Source organism: Martes martes, assembly GCF_963455335.1.
Source record: "Martes martes genome assembly, chromosome: 5".
Taxonomy (NCBI): domain Eukaryota; kingdom Metazoa; phylum Chordata; class Mammalia; order Carnivora; family Mustelidae; genus Martes; species Martes martes.
Genome location: NC_137892.1, coordinates 7,733,950 through 7,753,703, shown reverse-complemented (window position 1 = coordinate 7,753,703; position 19,754 = coordinate 7,733,950). Strand labels below are relative to the sequence as shown.

Below are 19,754 nucleotides of genomic sequence, written 5' to 3'. Positions count from 1 at the left end.
AGACACGTCAGGAAGACGTCTTTAAAAACATGTGGGAAGATACACGGTCTCCCTTGTGCCCTGGTGGAAGTCTGCGGCGCCATGATGACAGGGCCTCCTCACGCAGAGCCCTAATCCCCAGAACCCTTGAGCAAGGAACCAGGGGCAAACCAAAGTCTCAACGGAGAAACAACGGAGTTTTCCCTACAAATACACCGAGAGGCAAACGGCAAGGACAGAGGGAAGCCATACCCTAAGATGGCCTTCGCTGAGTGGCCGGCACAGGCCTCAAGTGGGCTGTGAGCCAACAAACACGCAGCACATGTCCCTGAACCAGACAGCTGGCGAGCTGGTGTCTGATGACCTGAGGCGAGCACACCATGGCGTGGGGCTTTTTAACAGTTTCTACGTTCTAAAGATGTGCACGGACATCTGAGTGAGTGACAGGACATAATGTCTAGGCATCTACTTCAGAATTACTTGAAAAGGAAAAAGAAAAACTACTGAACCATCCGATGATATGTTGAAGAGAACCTAAAAGTAGTTCTATCAAACACTGTTTAAATTTCTACTTGCTGGACACAAAGTGGCAAGCATCCTCAAGAATCCACTGTCAGGCCCTTGAGAGAGATCTGGGAGAGTGAGCATGCTCTGTTGTATGTGTACCTGTGGAGCCATGCCCACACACGGACAGGCGCACAACACACATAGCACGCACATGGACACACGCACAGTACACACACAGATAGACACACAGACACACACAGCATGCACACGGACAGACACACACACAGTATGTACATGGACACACACACAGCATGCATGTGGACAGACACACGCACAGTACATACACAGACACACACAGAGCACCCATGTGGATAGACACACGCATAGCACAGACACATGCATAACACTCATGTGGACAGACACATCCACAGCATGCACACAGACATGCAACACACACAGCATGCACACGGACACACGCACAGTACACACATGGATAGACACATGCACAGCATGCACGCAGACACACACACATATACACAGACACACACAGTACACACATCGACAGACATAAACAGCACGCACACGGAGAGACATACATAGACACATGCATGGTACGCACGTGGACACATGCACGCCATGCACATGGACAGACATACACACATACTATGCACACACACAAATAGACACATGCATAGCATGCACACATATGGACAGACATGCAATGCGCACAGCACACACATGGACACATGCACAGCACACGTGGACAATTACACAGTATACACATGGAGAGACATATGCACAGCATGCACAAACACAGACACACATGCACAATACGCACATGGACGCACGCACAGTATGCACACAAACACACACACGGACAGACACAGCACATGCACAGAGCACACACATGTGCACACATGTACCTCTACCACGCACGGGGACGGCACACACATGCACACGCACAAAAAGCCACCATGTGCCTGCATATCCCGCACTCACACAGCCCACATGTACATGGGCCTGGGCACACCTTCTAAAGGGGGACGCAGCCAGGCTGACCACGTGTGCGTGCCGGGAAACACAGGAGCTGGGACTGGGCACCGCTCTTGCGCTCCGTCCTCCAGCTCCAGGGAGCAGAACAAAGCAGGTGGGCACGTGGCAGGCCCTGCTGACGAGGGGCAGCGTCGAGCAGCGGGGAGCTGTGTGCAGGCAGGAAGGAGCCCATGCAGGGGCACAGTGGCCCCGTGAGTGCACAGTACCTGTCTCAGCTCCTGGGCATCCCCCTCGGAAACCAACGGCTCACTCATCTGCAGTGGAAGCAGCTGGGCCTCCGGGCTCGCCAAGCAGGGCTCGCGGTGCACAGCACGGTCCATCGGCCCAGACGCTGAAATGGAAAACCAAACGGCAGTGACATCGTCCGGAGGTGTGAACCACGTGAGAACTTTCAGACCTTCCCATGGGAGGCCATCAGGGCTCTCCGGACAGATGCAGCGTTTCCAGCCCACCCACGGTCTGGCAGGGCTCGGCTCTGCTATGCTGAGCTGGGGTAGGGGCTGCCTACGTGCCCTCGGACCCCTGCCCAAGCTGCCTCCACACCCTGCTCTGATCAGAGCGGCACGGACTATGCTCTGGGTTTGGCTCCATAACTGCTCTCGCAGGAAAGGGGCTTCACCCGCATGCGGACATTTCTCTTCTCTGGGGGAAAGGGCTATAGGTGGGAGCCTGGAGAAATGCCCATGGAACACCCTGCTGGAAACTGCGGCATCATCTTGTCCCCAACACGGTGCTGAGGCTCAATGAGTGCAGGAAAGGGCCAGTGGGCTAGGCCAAGCCACACTGGCTGTGTGGCCGCACGGATGCAGGGGTACGTCAGAGCGCTGCACGTGGCCAGGCCCCGCTCAGGGGTGTTCCCAGGCACAGGGCACCTGTACCTGGCCAGGCTCCCCAAGGGGCGGAAGGGCAGCCTGGAGATGCGGTGATAACCAAGGGGATCTTGGAGGCCGCCGTGGCGTGCGACCCGTCCTTTGTTTCAAGCACTGACTCGAACCCCAACCCTGGCACCACAGGGCCCAGAGAAGGGCCTGCACCTCCCTCCAGGACATAGCACAGCCACGTTCATGGACAGCGATGCCGGGAGGCAGATGGCTGTCCAGAGGCCAGACCAGCTCCTCTGAGCACTTCTCTGCTCTTGAGCAACGGGAGGCCCAGAGGGCCCACAGGACCCCAGCGGCGGGGAGCAGAGCTACGTGATGACACAGCATCAGGAGGGGAAGGACCAGGCCTGAAGAGTAGGAGCCCGACTGGCCATCCCCAGCACACCCAGAAATACCCCTGCTATGCTCATTTCTCAAAGCAATCCCTGAGGACGGCCTGGATGAGCAAAGAAAGCATGGTCTCGTCCAGGAGAGACGCAGGCTGGAGCGAGGAAGACACAGGGTTCTCAAGGTCCTGGAGCGGAAGAGGGCCCAGGCCCTATGCAGAGAGCTTGGGGACTGGTGCATGAGCGAGAGCTGTGCAGAGGCAGGACCCCGGGTCCCGGCCTGCCTCTGCCGAGGAGGCTGTGTGCAGAAGCCCCCCTGCTCTGTGTGCGCCCTGGGACAGCCTACAGACACCCGCCACACCGCAGGTGTGTTCCGGCGGCCAGAAGAAACCCTTACTGTACACCATGCACACGGATGTCTGCTCGTCTACGTCCTTCTGTAAGAAAAACAAGAGCTGAACGCAACCCAGCAAACTGATCTCACAACCTGTGTTCTAAAACCTCAAAGCTCTGTCCCAGTCCCGCTCCCTAAAGGCTTTTAATTAGCAAGGAACTTTCCGCAGCACGCAAATCCGCGCCGTTCAGTCTCACGGGATCTAAATGTCACTACCTAAAACGTTACATAACGACAAGCGCTTTTCTGAAACCGTCAGAGCGAGCTGGAAGACATGATGGCAGAAATAGCAAACGCAGACGTGAACTACCGGCTATTATTAGCCTCAAGAAAAGGCCAACCCATGCCCACGACGTTAACCAGTCCTCGGTGCTAATGCGATGACAAACACTGGTTCCACAGCCTAGCCGGAGAGAGTAAACTCCCCACTCAGCCTCGGCCCTCCCCTTCCCTGCCTTCTACTCCCCAGGCTCATGGACTCCTGCTCTAGGCAGCCTGGCAGCCCATCCTTGGAGGCTCACACACCACCCTCGGTCCCCATCCCCAGCCTCCTAGTACCCCGTCCCCGGCACCCTGTCCCCACCCCCTGGTCCTCTGTCCCTGGCACCCTGTTCGTGGTCCACTGGTCCTCTGTCCCCACCACACTGGTCCTCTGTCCCTGGCATCCTGGCACTCTGGCCCCAGCCCACTGGTCCTCTGTCCCTGGCCCACCGCCACTCTGTCCCTGGCCCCCGGGGCCCTGCCCGTCCTGCTCCTCATCTGCACACATCACACACACAGATGGCCCCCAGCACAAGTCTGACGGCATGTCCTCCACTCTGTGGCTCCCTGCGTGACAACCTTCCCTCCTCTGTCCTGCCGTCATTCCGCTTGCACACCTTTGATATTAACGTGCTTGGTACCGCACTGCTTCTCTGAGACCAAGGCCCGCGTCTGCCTCACACCTGGGCCTGGCCCTGGGCCCCTTTAGCACTGCTGTGCTTTCCATTCCAAGACCCAGAGCTATCTTCCGGAGGGTCACGCTGATATTTCTTTGAATATTTAATGGAACAGGTTTGACTTAAGCAGAAAGCCCAAATAGAGAATTTTTCTTCCTGGAACACACTGAGTTAGGGTATCTTTCATGGCCAGCAGGATGACACCTGGCATGGAGCTTGGCACCCCTGGTGCTCTGTATTGAGACCTGAGTCACCGACTCAGTTCAACGCTGTGAGCTATCTTCTGAAAACACTGATTAAAATGGTTTCTGTCTCTAGAGCCATTAACGATCACAGTCAAACACAATCAGCACAGAGTGTTCAGGCTGCAAGGGGACTTACGCATGATCTCACTTCCTGGGAACAACAGCCGGGCTGGCAGGGGCATCTGCAGATGCCAGTGTCCTCTACGGACAGGTCTGCCTCGGAGCTAGAACCCCTCACCAGCCCACCCTCATCCCAAGCCTGTCTGCTCACCGGCCCATCTTCCTCCGTGTCCCTGGGACCCAAAAGCCTCATCCGTGACACAGGGAAGGAAATGCCTACCCTACCCTGGGACGGACCCAGAAGCTTAGAAAACTGGGGTGGGAAGCCCTTTCCACAAAATCCCAAGTGCCCAAGCCCTCGACACTGCAGGAAGGTAACAGAGAGGGCAAGCCTGCTCGGCAGAGTGAAAGTAGAGCCCTCGGCAAATGTACCTCGGGCCCAAGCAAGGGTCCTCAGAAGATCAAGTGGGTGAGAACCAACAGCCCCCCAAAGTCCACAGGGGCAAGGGGTGGTCTGTGAGTGGTCAGCGTGGTGTCCGTGTCCTAGTGACCACATGGGGAGGGCCTGTGGTCAGCGTGGTGTCCGTGTTCTAGTGACCACACAGGTGGGGGGGGGTTTGTCTGTGGTCAGCATGGTGTCCATGTCCTAGTGACCACATGGGTGGAGGGGGGGGTCTGTGAGTGGTCAGCATGGTGTCCCTGTCCTAGTGACCACACAGGTGGGGGGTCTGCCTGTGGTCAGCGTGATGTCTGTGTCCTAGTGACCACATGGGTGGGGGTGGTCTGTGAGCGCTCAGCATGGTGTCCGTGTCCTAGTGACCACATGGGTGGGGGGTCTGTGAGTGGTCAGCATGGTGTCCGTGTCCTAGTGACCACATGGGTGGGGGTGAGGGGTCTGTCTGTGGTCAGCATGGTGTCCGTGTCCCAGTGACCACACAGGTGGGGGATCTGTGAGTGGTCAGCGTGGCGTCCGTGTCCTAGTGACCACACTGTTAGGGAGGGGGGCCTGTCTGCGGTCAGCATGGTGTCTGTGTCCTGGGATTGGAACTCCACCATTTGAAGCCCAAGTCTTAAATGACAGTGTCCCCAACGTGTATTACTGTGACATAGATGTGTGTGCTCCCGATGCCAGGGGCTGTTCTGGGTCCTGGAGAGGTGGTCATCAGGAGACCAGCTGGGTCCGGTCCAGATGGAGTACATGTCCCAGCGTGAAAGTGTGGCAGACCACCAGAGCGCACGTGTTGTCTCTTAAATGAGGTGGTCAGAGAAGGCTTCTCTCCAAGGTGGCAGTTGGCAAACAACAAAGACAAAAATAAGTACCAAAAATACCATAAAATGCTACGCACGGGCCATGATGTGAGGTCTTCTTCCTAAAACCTGTCACGCCAGGACCCTGAGACTACATGAAATACAGTGCCACTGGGAGATGGTCTGCAAATCCTCAGCACAACTCCTGCAAGCTGCTGAGACCCTCAAAGCCAGGAGAGCCCAGGGCGCCCCCACAGGTCACATGGGAGTCCAGACGAGGGTCCTGGGTCAGCAAGCCCAGGGGGATCTGGAGAAAAGGCGGACAGGCTTGTTAGCTGTGCCAGTGAGGACGGCGGCCACCGGGGACTATCCTCCCCGCTCGTCCCCAAGCCTGAGAAGACCCTACGATGTAGAGAATACTTTAAGGGTGCTGTACACACAAACAGCCATTTTCTGCTGCTTTCCCCCAGGTGGATGCAGTCCACCGGTGTCGTTCCCAGCCCCCGAAGCCCAGGAGACCCTCGTGCCTGCCCCTGGCCGATGCACCTCCACCAAGCAGGACTGGAGGTCTCTGGAACGTTCTCCAGACGCTGACTCAAGGCAAACCCAGGTCCCGTGGCAACACTGCCACCTGGTGGCCACGCATCCCACCCAACCAGCTTCTGGAGGAGAGGCACCCCTTCCTGAGACGGCAAGTCATGGTTTCCACCTCCACGGCCTGTTTTCCAGCGTGGGAGAGGGGAAACACCGGTGCTGGCAAAACACATCAGGGGAGACAGAGAGGGCCCGCCCAGGCCTCCCGTGGAGCCCTCAGCAAGCCGGACACTGTCCCACGTGTCAGCCTCCTCCCTGCTTCCCCTCCTCCCCCCCCAGCACCCCCATACTCTGGACGCAGGGTGCCTCACCGAGGGAGGATGGCACCTCTCGGTCCACGTAGACAAGACACACTGTGGGAACCCCCCCTGCTCCCGCCCCCGAGGCTCAAGTGAGCACCAGGGTGAACACCCATCTGTCATCACAATGTGGTCCCGTTCCCTCTGCACACACACCGTGGTCTGTGACGGTGATGGGTGAGGCTACACATTCCCAGTCCAGGTCCTGCTGGGAAGGTGTCTGAGGATGTGGTGAGGGCCCAGCACCGGCTGACCTTCCGTGAGGGAGCCTGTCTGTGCCCTCCCCGAGGAGGAAGACGTGTGGCCCATGTGCCCTTCCCGACGGCGGGCCCTGAGGAACCTGCACTCACCTGGCTTCCTGCTGGGGGACCACAGTCCTGGCGTGCACCTCCCGCCCTCCCTCCCGGTCTGCACCTGGACGCGCAGGGTCAGAGCGGGCCCAGCAAGCCTCTTCTCCCCTGTATGGTATGTGCCTCCCCTGCCACCTGTCTCGTGACACCCTGTGCCCTATCCTCTCTCTGGAACCACCCACGGATGTGCTGGAGCTCCGCGAGAACAGGACGGCGAGTGCCTGGCCCAGGGAGGTCCCCATAAGCACTGGCAGAACGAATGGCTGGAGGCACTACCAGCCCTGGGGCTCCTCACGGCCCAGGCCCCTCCCAGAGAAACAGGAGGGTGGGGGCAGCCGATGTCCTGCCTCTCTCAGGCTCTCAGGCTCGCTGCGACTGCCCACCCTTCCCAGCCCCTTTATGGGCTGCCCAGTGCCGCCTTGAGAAAAGGGCCAGAGGAAAATCTGGAAATGCCACGAAATTATATTTGTACACTAACACTTCTGATATTTTGGTGCTTATGGGACCACATCTATTTTCAGGTACATTTCTTTTGAAACACGAAGTCATGTAGAATAACGTAAAAATATTTATGTGTTAGGGAACCAGGTTACACATTAGCACTGAAAAACAATCACTTCAGAGCAAAAAGAACCTAGGACAGTCATAAGCATACTCCTCCTATAATAGACATCCAGCAATCAGAGTTAATAAGGAAGGACTACTGACCTATTAGCAGGATCACGGTAACACAGACACAAGCTCACCTGGGACAGTACCAGAAAATAGGGTATTTTGTGACTTTGTGATTTCTTAGGCTGGGCACAAAACAAGCTGACGGGAATTTACCCAGGTAAGGATTTCTGTCATGGAGAATGACAATCTGGCAGAGGGACAGGTAGCTTCCGAAGCCAACGGGCCGCACAGCTACAGCATGGCAGGGACTCCTACAGAGCCAGAAAACCAAGCAACAGCAGAGCAGAAAACAAACACAGACGAGGCAATCCAAAACTCGTGATGCCCGAAAGCAAGCAAGCAGCATCAGACTCTCCGTGTCACTGTCAATCACAGACATGAGAACACACATGAGCGAGATGCCACTTGACAGCATCCAGATCGCAAACCCGGGACGTCAGACGACCCCGGGCTGGGACCAGGGACCCGGGACCCAGGACCCCTGCTGCAACTGCCCAGCTCCATGGTCCCCATAGAGAGACTCGGAGGGACAGGAGGTAGGCCTGCAGACCCAAAGAAACCATGCTGCAGTTTTCAGAGATTGATTTGTAAACAAGTCCCTGGAAGGCGGGCTGGGATGACTCTGATGCTGCACTCAGGGGTGGAGGGACTGGCCGCCCACCAGGGTGGGCAGGTCGGTGCCAGCAAGTCCCATGGAGGAAAGGAGGAAAGCCTCATGTGGAGCCTTCCTCTGTTCTGAAAGGGCCACCAAGCCCTGCCAACCTCGGGGACAACCCATCCAGCCCCGAGCTCTGGGACTAGGGAGAATGGTCTGCAGGGTCTTCATTTACAAACAACGGACAGTCAGCGGTGCACTGCAGGCGTGCTATGTCCGACCTCGACCTTGGAGACTAGTGCGCAAGCCCGGCTGGAGCTCACTCACCCGCCTGCCAGACGGTGCAGCTCTTCTCTGCTGGGGAAGGCATTCTGGGACTTTTGGGCATCAAGGCGCCTTCTAACAACTCCATCTTCTGGCTGAACTGCACCTCCAAAATGGGGAGAGCCTCCGGCATCCTGGCGGATATCAGGCGATAAGCTATGTCTGGCTTCCCAATGAACCGCTGGCGAATGCTAACTTCATAAGGCGTGTGAACCTTAATGTCATCTATATCTTCTCTTTCAAATCTGTGCATGAGCAAAGAGCTTGAGTCATGGATTTCCAACCCCGACACAAGGAGGGTGAGACTTCCTGCCTTAACATGACACCCTGCCCCCTGGGAGACAACAGCAGGAATTCGGACCACCACCCCTTCTTTTCCAAGAGCTGTGGGAGCAGCCGCTGCGGTGCCTTTCTTGGGCTTCGGTTCTGCCGGCATCTTCCAGAGCCTGGAGCTGAAGGGCCACCAAGAAGGGGACTCCAGCTCCGTCAGCAACCTAAAAGCCCAAACAAAACACAGAGACACAGTGAACTGAGTGTTCATGTTTTCTTGAGAACCGCTCTGGCCTTTAGAAAGCAGGTGGCCTTTTTACAGTGCTCTTCTCCGCAAGCAACCCACGAAGCAGAAGAGCAGGAAGCACTCTCGGCCTGTTTTAGGAAAGAAAACTGAGGCTAAGAGCAGCGTCTCTCACGGCTACAGACACAAGCCCATACGCGGTAAACACACAACAGGAACACACGTCCTCTGACTAGAATGCTGCCCTTTTCACATCGGACCCGGGTAACTCTGACTCAAAATCATCTGCAGTAACCTGTCCTGTTCGGTGTGGTAACAAGCACGTGGGTCTACAGGCACCTGAGTGTGACTGACGTAAGGGGGGACTGAATTTTCAACCGAAGTACGTGTGGCTAGTGGCGACCGCACGGATGGGACCACTGTGAAATATCCACGAATACCAAGAGATCTACCTCGTAGCAAGAAAACGGAAGCAGAAAAGGAAGAGCAAAGGAACACAGATCAAATGGCATAAGCAGAAAATAAAATCCAAGAGGGTGGGGTTAGACGCCACCATATTAGTAATTATGCTACAAGTAAATAGATGAAATCCTCTAATTTAAACGCAGATTGTTAGCCTGGATTAAAGAAAAAACCAACAACATACAGCGGCATCTTCTTCACAATAGACACTGTGAAATATAAGGATACAGAAACATCAAAAACACCAGGGACGGGGGCGGGGACGGGTGGGGTGGGGGTGGGGGGAATTCATTGTGCCAAAAGAAAGCTCTCAGACAGAGCGTGTTACCAGGGAAAAAGACAGACAACACACAATAATAAGAAAGTCAATTTGACAAAAAAACTTAGTGCTAAACATATACATCTAACAAAACTCCAAAATGCACTGATCAAAAATTAACAAAATTATAAGGAGAAATAGACAATCACAGCTGTAGACTTTAATAAATTTTCTCCATAATTAATATAGCAAGAAGACAAAAATAACAAGTAAGAACATAAACACTACTCAGTTCACTCAGCCTGGTGTTTACTGAACATTATCTGACCACTGAATGCACACTCTTTTTAAAGTACATTCAGAAAAAAGAGTAACACATCTCAATAAATTCCAAGGACTGAAACCCTACAGAGCATACCATCTGTCCCCAAAGGAATGAAATCTGAAAATAATGACAAAAGACTAATAGAAATTCCTCAAATATCTGGAGATTAAGCATAATTCTAAATAAAGGGAAATGGAAAAGTAAATGAAACAAAATGGAGTGAATGAAACAAAACCATATGTAGGAAATGGCGGGATGCAAACAGTGTAGTCATGAGGAAAATTTGTAGCTCTCAATGCATGCATCTGAAAATGTCTCAGAAAGGGTTAAAATCAGTGATTTAAGCTTCTGTTCCAAAAAGTTATAAATTAAACCCAAAGTAGAAGAACAGAAAAGCAGAAATCAATGAAATTGAAAACAGCAGAGAATATTAACAGAGCCAAAAGTTGGTTTTTCGAAGTCATTTTTTAAAAAAAGTAAACCCTTATAAGAAATGATCAAGAATAAAACAAAGAGGGGCGCCTGGGTAGCTCAGTCGGTTAAGCCTCTCCTTTTGGCTCACGTTGTGATCTCAGGGTCCTGGGATTGAGCCCTGCATTAGGCTCCCGGCTCAGCAGGAAGTCTGCTTCTCTCTCTCTCCCTCTGCCCTTCCCCCTGCTTGTGCTCTCTTGGTCTCTGTTAAATACACAAATAAAATCTTAAAAAAAAAAAAAAGAATAAAACAAAGAAACTGCATATTACCAATATCAGGAACAAAAAAGGCATCACCATAGATTCTTTAGTGCTTGAAATAAGGGGATATCATACCCAACTTCACACCAAGAAATGGGACAACTTACATGAAACAGATAAAGTACTCCAAACACCCAACCTTCCAAAACTGCAGCAAGAAGTAGTTTCAGAATATAAATACCCGGGCACCTGAGTGGCTCAGTGGGTTAAGCTTCTGCCTTCGGCTCAGGTCATGGTCTCAGGGTCCTGGGATAGAGCCCCACGTCGGGCTCTCTGCTCAGCAGGGAGCCTGCTTCCCTCTCTCCCTCTGCTTGCCTCTCTGCCTCCTTGTGATCTCTGTCTGTCAAATAAATAAACTCTTAAAAAAAAAAGAATATAAATACCGATAACGAAGTGGCAGCAAGAGAAACTTGGAAAAAATCCCATTTACGAATATTCCAAAAATAATAAAATACCTTAGGGATAATTTGAACCAAGGAAGTGAAAGACTTGTATTCTGAAAACAAAAACAAAAACAAAAACTGAAGACACAAACAAATGGAAATACATACCATGCTCATGGATGGCAATAATTAATACTGTTAAAATTTCCACACTACCCAAAGCAGCAGACAGATTTAATGCATTCCTTATCAAAATACCAGAACATTTTTTTTCACAGAACTGAACAAATAATACTAAAATTTGTATGGAACCACGAAAGACCTCAACTAGCCAAAGTGATCTTCAGAAATAAAAACAAAGCTGGAGGTATCACAATCCCAGGTTTCAGGATTTATGACCAAGTTGTAGTAATCATAACAGCATGGTACTGGCACAAAAACAGACATGCAGATCAAAGGAACAGACCCGAGAGCCTGGAAATACACCCACACTTATGTGGTCAGTTAATCTGTGTCGAAGGAGTCAAGAATAGACAACAGGACAGTCTCTCCAACAAATGGTGCTGTGAAAAGGGACAGCCACATGCAAAAGAATGAAACAGGACCCCTTCTTATACCATACACAAAAATTACCTCCAAATGGATTAATGGATTAAACTGAGACTTGAATCCATAAAACTCCTAAAAGAAAACATATACGGTAAAATCGCACTGACATCGGCCTTAGTGCCATATTTACAGATATGTCTCCTGAGGCAATGGAAACAAAAGTGAAAACAAACTACTGCGACTACATCAAAATAAAAAGCTTCTGCACAGTGAAGGAAATCACTGACAAAACAAAAAAGTAATCTACTGAATAGAAAGAGATATTTGCAAATGATACATCTGAGAAGGGCTTAATATGCAAAAGATATACAACTCATAACCAAAACATACAAACAACCCAATTAAAAATTGGGCAGAAGATCTGAATAGGCATTTTTTCAAAGACGACATCCATGTGGCCAAAAGACACACGAAAATATCTCAACATCACTCATCATAAGGAAATACAAATCAAAACCACATTACGATATGGAATGGCTAAAATGAACAACACAGGAGAAAACAGGAGTTGGTGAGCATGCAGAGAAAGGGGAACCCCTCGTGCCCTGTTGGTGGGAATGCAAATTGGTGTAGCCACTCTGGAAAACGGTAAGGAGGTTCCTCAAAAATTAAAAATAGAATTATCATATGATCCAATAATTCCACTACTGGGTATTTACCCAAAGAAAATAAAAACACTAGTGATAAAGATATCTGTATCTCTATGTCTACTGCAGCACTAGTTATAGTAGCCAAAATATGGAGGCAACCCAAGGGTCTCTCCACTGATGAATGGATAATGAAGAGGACACACACACACACACACACACACCAGAGACTATTACTCAGCCACAAAAAAGAATGAAGTCTTGCCATTTGCAACCATGTGGACGGAGCTAGACGGTATTATGCTAAGTGAAATAAGACAGAGAAAGACAAATGCTACATGACTTCACTTACATGTAGAATCTAAACACCTAAGCAAAAGAATAAACAAACAAAGAGCAGAAACAGACCCATAAATAGAGAAGGGATGGTTGCCAGAGGGGAGGGTTGGGGGAGAGGGTGGTACAGGCTTCCAGTATGGAGCAAATAAATCATGGAGATAAAAGGTACAGCCAATGATACTGTAATACCAACACAGATGGTAGCTATGCGTGTGCTGGGCATAACATTCACCTGTCAAATCACTACGTCGCACACCTGAAACTAACACAACATTGTGTGTCAATGATACTTAGTTAAAAAAAGGGGGGGGGTATGGACGTCCTCCCTCAGTGAGCTATACTGTAGTGTGCTTTCCCCTAATTGGAGCAGTGTCTGAAGACGTATGTGAGGAGTCACAGGTAACAAGGGAAACTGTACCAGCTCAGTAGAGGGGGCCAGTAACAAGACCCCACCCAAATTCTCCCAGCCAGGGTACAGGTGCAGGGGAATCGAAATCCCACCCCCAGCCAGCAGTGACAAGTGTCTGTACCTACTGCAAGGCACAAACTAGGGCCAAGTGGGGAACTGGGGCTCTCGCCCTCACATGGCAGTAAGAGGAATCAGTGTTCTCTTTCTTTCTTTTTTTTGGAAGACAGAAGGCGAGAGGGGAAGGAGAGAGAGAATCTCAAGCAGGCTCCACGACCAGCATGGAGCCCAACATGGGGCTTGACCTCACCACCCTGAGGTCACGGCCTGAGCTGAGATCAAGAGTTGGAAGCTGAACCCATGGAGCCACCCAGGTGCCCTAAGAGGAATCAGCTTCTTACTCCCAGGACACCGTCAGGGAAAACTAAACAAAAACAAGACCCAGAGTTGTCCAGGATACAATGAAGAATCACCCCACCAAGAACCAGGAAAAATTCCTCTTAAATAAAAAATACAAGCAAATGCCAAAGCCAGGATGAAACTGATGGGATTACTAGACAGGGTTCTAAAGCACCATCAGAAAAGTATTTCCACAAGCAATTACGGTCGTGTTGGAAATAAATTAAACCACAGTCTTAGCAGAGAAACAGAAGACACAGTCAAGTATCTGAGAATTTCTGAACTTAGAAATACAATAACTGATACAGAAAATGGGTCGATGGAGACTGCAGCCGGAGATGAAAGATAAAAGAATCCGTGAGATTAACGGTCAAAGAAGAGAGTAACAGAGAGAAAACACTAAAAACAACAATGAGAACAAACCCAGGGGTCCAAAACAAAAGACTGAACATTCATATCACCAGCACTCCAGCAGAGGAGAAAGAAAGCTGGAAAAGGACTCAAGCAAATAACGGCTGACCATTTCCCAAATTAGGCAGAAATACATAAGGCTGCAGGATCAAAATACACTCATCAGACCCACACAGCATACCAAAGAAATCACTGTGAAATTTTATGTTAAACAAACAAAGAAAAGATCTTGACAGCGGCGTGAGAGACCTCACCTACAGGAGAAAACCAAATTGAATGACAGCACACTTCTCGTCAGAAACCATGGAGCTAGAAGGAAGTGGCACAGTGGTTTTCAGTGCTCAAAGAAAAGAACTGTCAGTTCAAAATTCCACCCTGAGTGAAACTTTTCTTCAGGAATAAAGAGGAATTTGAGTTACTCTCAGAGGAAGAAAACCCACAGAGAAACTGCTGCTAGCAGGTCTGCCCTGAAAGCACGTCTCGAGGAAGTCCTCGAATCAGAAAGGAACTGAAAAGGGTAGCTAGCAATTCTGGAACATCAGGAAGGAGGGGAGAGAAATAGAGTAAATATACATGGAAATAAAATACACTCACTTTTTCTCTTGAGCTGGCTAAAATATGTAAAAGTGGTTCTCAAATAGGTACACCAAGTTAAGAGAATCACCCTACGGGATTCCTACAAATTGTCTGTAAGTTAGAGACATAAAGACAGGTTAGGCTCTTACACAGCACTGACCAGTTACACGTCAACGCCAGCACACTGTGCCCAACCGCGCGCAGACAACGTAGTACCTACAGTGACCGGCGAAGGGTCTGTGTGAGGAGGCACACTGAGGACAGTGCACGAAGTCACCATGGAGTTCTGAGATAATATTCAGGTAACCTGTGGGGGGGGGGGGGAGAAGGAAAGGAACAACAGAGGGAACGAGTAACACAAAAATAAAGCAGATGTCAGTGTTTTTACACCACACTAATAACTACATCGCCGGGATGGCAAAACTGTTCCGGGTTCAGTCCCACTTTCTGTCAGACTCCTAGCTGGCTCCCGTGCAGAAGCTGGCCAGTGACCCCTAAAGTTCATACAGAAACGCAAGGGATGATCCCGAAAAAGAAGAACAGGGCTGGCGGACCCCAGCACCCGCGTGCAAACCCTACTACAAAGCTCTGGACAGGAAGCCAGCGTGGCGCCGTCACAAGGTCAGACACACGCGTCAGCCTAGAAGCAAACCTTCATGCGGAGGGTCAGGTGGCCTCCAGCAAGGATGACAAGACAGCTCACCAGGGAAGCACTGAACTGAAATACTGCTGAGACCACTGGATCTCCTCATACAAAGAAAAGAAGTTCGGCCCATTTCTCATGCCGTGAACTCCAAGTGGATCAAAGTCTGGACCACGCAATGAAGCAGACATGACACCAAAGGCAACTGATGAAAGAAAGTCCGATACACTGGACCTCGTCAAACTGTAAATCCTTTAGGTTTGCACCCAGGCAGGCCCGGGCCACGAGCAGGGGAGGCGGTCGGGCCCTGGGACTCTGGCATCCCGAGGAGGAGCTGAGGATGTGGCCAAAAACAGGCCCAGGTGCACGTCTGCCACGGTCATCTGTCACAGCTGGACCACGCTCCAGGGAGGGAAGTCTGCCTGGCAGTGTGTGGAGGAGGCAACTGCAAAGCTCTGAAACGCTCGCTGCTTGAATGCAGATCAGTGTGGCATGCCGCATCAAGAACACGAGGAAGAGAGGGACCCTTGGTACTCTTATGCTGGAGCCAAAATAAAAACAACAAAGCATTTTCTCTGGTCACTTCAAACAGAGAAGCCCAAATCGGACACAGACGCTTTGCCTCGTCTGTCAGGTTGGACCAGTTTTTCCCACCAGGAACACAGGAGATGGGGGAGGAATTCTGTTTTTTAACACGTACAAAGTAAATGATTCTCTTGCTCTATGTTATTTTAGGAAGAAAAAATGAACAGCTATGAGCTGGGAGCATCCTAACACGTTTTTTGAAAGCTGTTTTAAAGCCAAGTGGAGTACCTGGACGGCTCAGTCCACAGAGCATGCGACTCTTGATCTCGGAGTTATTAGTTCAAACCCTACGTTTGGCGGAGAGATTACTTTAAAAACATCTGAAGCACAAAAAGTGGACAGATTATTATTTTCAAACCTGACTCTTCAACCAAATGACACACTTTGTACATCCTTTGTGAATATCATGAAGGCCACTGATGAGACTTAAAATTGTTAACATGCAGTCCGAGGAGAAATGTCTATTGGGAAAGTTGAGGATAAAACTTTCTTTTACTCAATCTGTCCTATTTAGTTCAAAAATAAATTGTGTTGGATTCCTTGGAGAAAAAAAATTAAAATTCTCTGCTTCAAAAAATATCTTCAAGAAAGTAAAATGGGGGCACCTGGGTGGCACAGTTGGTTAAGCATCCAATTCTTGATTTCAACTCTTGATCACGATCTCAGGGTCGTGGGACTGAGCCCCTGGGGTTCATACCTCTGTGCTCAGTGGGGAATCTGCTTGAGATTCTGTCTCTCCCCCTTTGTCCCTCCTCACTACAGGTCTAAAATAAACAAAGAAAGCTTAAAAAAAAAAAAGATGACAATCCACATAAAGGAAACAAATATTCTCAAATCATGTATCCGATAAAGGGACTTCTATACAGAATATATAAAGAACTCTTACAAACTCCATAATAAAAACACAAGCACATAAAAGATGGTCAAAGACTGAAAACAAATCATACGCATGGAAAAAAGCGTATGAAAAGATGCTCGTTATTGTGAGGAAAATGAAAGTCAAACCCCCCCAGTGAGACGCTACCTCACACCCACGAGGAGGGTTACAACGGAAAAGACAGATGAGAAAAAGTGTTGTGAGGTTGTGGGGAAACGTGTGAAAGCCCTCACACGTTACTGGTGGGGATGTAAACTGGTGCAGCCACTGTGGAAAACAACTGGTCAGTTTCTCAAAATACTGAGGAGACCCAGCAACTTCCCTCCCAAGGGAGATGAAAACATCCACAGCAGCACTACTCCTAACAGCAGCAAAGCCGAAACAGCAAATCACCCATCCAAACTGGTTGACGGATAAACAAAATGTGATCCATCAGACAACAGAGTATTAGCCAGAAACACAGAGCAACAGGACGCCTGGCTGGCTCAGTGAACAGAGCGTGTGACTCTTAACCTCAGGGTTGTGAGTTCAAGCCCCACGCTGGGCATGGAGCCCACCAAAGACATGACGCTTATGTGAACTCTCTAGAAGAGACAAGGCTACGCACAAAGAGTAGATCAGTGGTGCCCTGGACAGGATGAGGACAGAGTGACTGCCAAAGGGCTCGAGGCAACTTTTGGGAGTGACGGAGAGGTCCTAAAATTGGACTACAGTGAAGTCCGCACAACTCTGTAAATTTACCAAAAATCACTGACTCGTTCCCATACAACAAGTAAGTTTTATGGTATATAAATGAGAAGATTGTTCTACAAAATCTACAAAGACACCTCAGAATAAAACATCAGCCTATCTAGGATGGGCGAAACCAGCAGCCACAATCCTACCCAACTTAGCACTAACATACACGAGGAAGACAGTGGAAAACATCCTCAAAGTGCTGGGCTACGTCGGGCTCAACCATGAAGTCAAATGGTCACTCAAGAGTGCCACCCTCCAACATGCGACACCAAGGCCACGCTGCTTACTCACACGCAGCAGTGCAAACACAACCGAAGGAATCACAACTAGATTCCAGCCAACTCCTAATATCAAAACCAGGTTACCAACTAGTGTTCATTTCATTTAGAGAGAGATACGGAATACCAGGAAGTAGGACACGTATACCCCACAGTTCTGGCGTATATAAACAAATTCGTTATCTAGATGTCAACGGGGTCCTCTGGCTGCTTTTGGTTGTGACCGCGGGGAGGCCAGCAGAGAGGTCTCAACTACCACGGACTGAGGCGGCTTTCCAGCCACAGGGATTCCAGGGGACAAGACCTATTTCCTTCTCCCCTCACAGGAGCCAGGTGTCTAAGAACATCTTTGTCAGTTCACTAGCTGAATGGAGAGAGGCAAAGGAAGAGAAACTTCAATGACCACACACAAGAGAGACATGGTTTGCAAGCACCGTTTGGAAGGGACACAAAGGCCCACCCCGACCCTCAATAAGTGAAGACCACCGATCCCCAAGGGGTAGGAAAATTAGGGTTCCAGATGGAGAAAGTCAGCTCAGGCTGCTGTAACAAGTAACACACACCTCATGGCCTGAGCAACAGCCTGATTTCTCAGTTAAGGAGGCTGCAAAGGTCAAGACTGGAGGGCCAACAGACTCAGTTTTGGGGAGAGCTCTCTCCCTTGGCTTGGCGATGGCTGCCTTTTCATGTCCTTACACAGCAGAGAGAGATTTCCAGCCCCTTCCTCTTATCCCACTGTGGGGGCTCCACTCTCGGGACCTCATCTAATCCTAAACACTTCCCAAAGGTACTGCCTCCTAATGCCATCACACCGAGGGGCGACCTCAACATATTAATTTCAGAGACACAAATACTTAGTCCATAACAGACTTACCACAACATAATAGAATGTGTAGTTCTCAAGAAAACAATTACAAAACATACAAAGAAAGGACATATGGCCCATTCATAAAGTCCATTCCGGTGTCTGAGGAACCTCTAATATTTTAATTAACTAGTTAAAGATGTTACACCAAAATCTTAAATGTGTTCAACAAGCTAAAGGAAACTAACAAATAACTGAAAGAAATCAGAAAAAATGTCTGATATAACAACATCAGTAAAAAAAAAGAAATTATAAAAAGGAAGCAAATTCTAGAGCTGAAAAATAACAATAACTAAAATGAAATACTGACCAGAGAGATTCACTAGCATATTTGAGCAGGGAGAACAGAGAATCAGTGAATTTGAAGGTAATACCTTTGAAACTGCCCAGTCTGAGGACAGAAAGAAAAAAGAAGGAAGAAAAATGGAGAGCTTAAAGGGCCTATGGGACTCCAGCAAACATCAACAAATGCACTGTAGGAATCCTCGATGGATGAAAGAAAGAGCACAGAACACTCGTTTGAGGAAACAATGGTTGATGAAATCTGATGAAAGGCATGAACGTGCACATTCAAGCTCAACAGAGGCCCCAGCTCCCGCCCCCAGAAAGAGAAACGTAAAAAGATCAGGACCAAGACACGCTATAGTTAAAGTGTTGAAACCACAGCACGAGCGGCCTGCCACATTCAAGAGGTTCACCATAGGAGGTGGTCAAGTCACTGGCTGGACAGCCCACAAGGGAGACTCAGCGTTGGTCTCCAGACTGGGTATGCGGCAGTGGCCATGGCCAAGCTGGCCTCGGTGAGTTGGCATCCATGTTGCTGAGACCCATCATAGCTTCTGTCTCTGTCACCATGGCCACTTTACTCATGGGCCCACTGGGCAACCGCAGGAGACGCTGGGGAAACAGGCTGACTGGGATCCGGAGAACAAGTCACCCTATCCCCTTGATTATCACAATCCCCCTCTGCTGAAGAGACACTGGTGAGTGTTCTCATGGAACGCGTCTTTGCATCCTGACCCACTCACAGAAGTGGGACATCTAGCCACATTCTTCTACCCCAGACCTCCCTGTCATCAAATTTCCAATCGTATTTCTTCCCTTCCCCACGCATCCAGCCAAACCACTGGCCAGAGTCCATCAGTATACAGCCGAGCCTCTGGCCATACGTCCTTCCACGGAACCTGTTTAGCAGAGTACCACACGACGGTCACCTGTCAGGAACTCCAAACACTTCTGCCCACGGCATCTTGGTGTTGGAGTTACCACAGAACACAACATGGTCCAGCTTTGTTCAC

The 19,754-nt window shown here is 50.0% G+C and overlaps 1 protein-coding gene across 2 annotated transcripts in view; it reads right to left on the bottom strand.

Moving 5' to 3' along the window:
* SNAP47 (synaptosome associated protein 47) overlaps nucleotides 1-19,754 on the bottom strand; it is a 43,349-nt gene that overhangs the window by 10,481 nt on the left and 13,114 nt on the right. For both annotated transcript variants that reach the window (XR_013966905.1, XM_080805038.1), the window contains exons 3-4: nucleotides 8,472-8,962; nucleotides 1,746-1,870 (exon numbers count right to left, since the gene is read on the bottom strand). Coding sequence is in view for 1 of the 2 variants with exons in the window: in XM_080805038.1 (XP_080661164.1) it covers nucleotides 1,746-1,870; nucleotides 8,472-8,962 (616 nt within the window). In the remaining variant the exon portion in view is untranslated. The remainder of the gene's footprint in view (nucleotides 1-1,745; nucleotides 1,871-8,471; nucleotides 8,963-19,754) is intronic.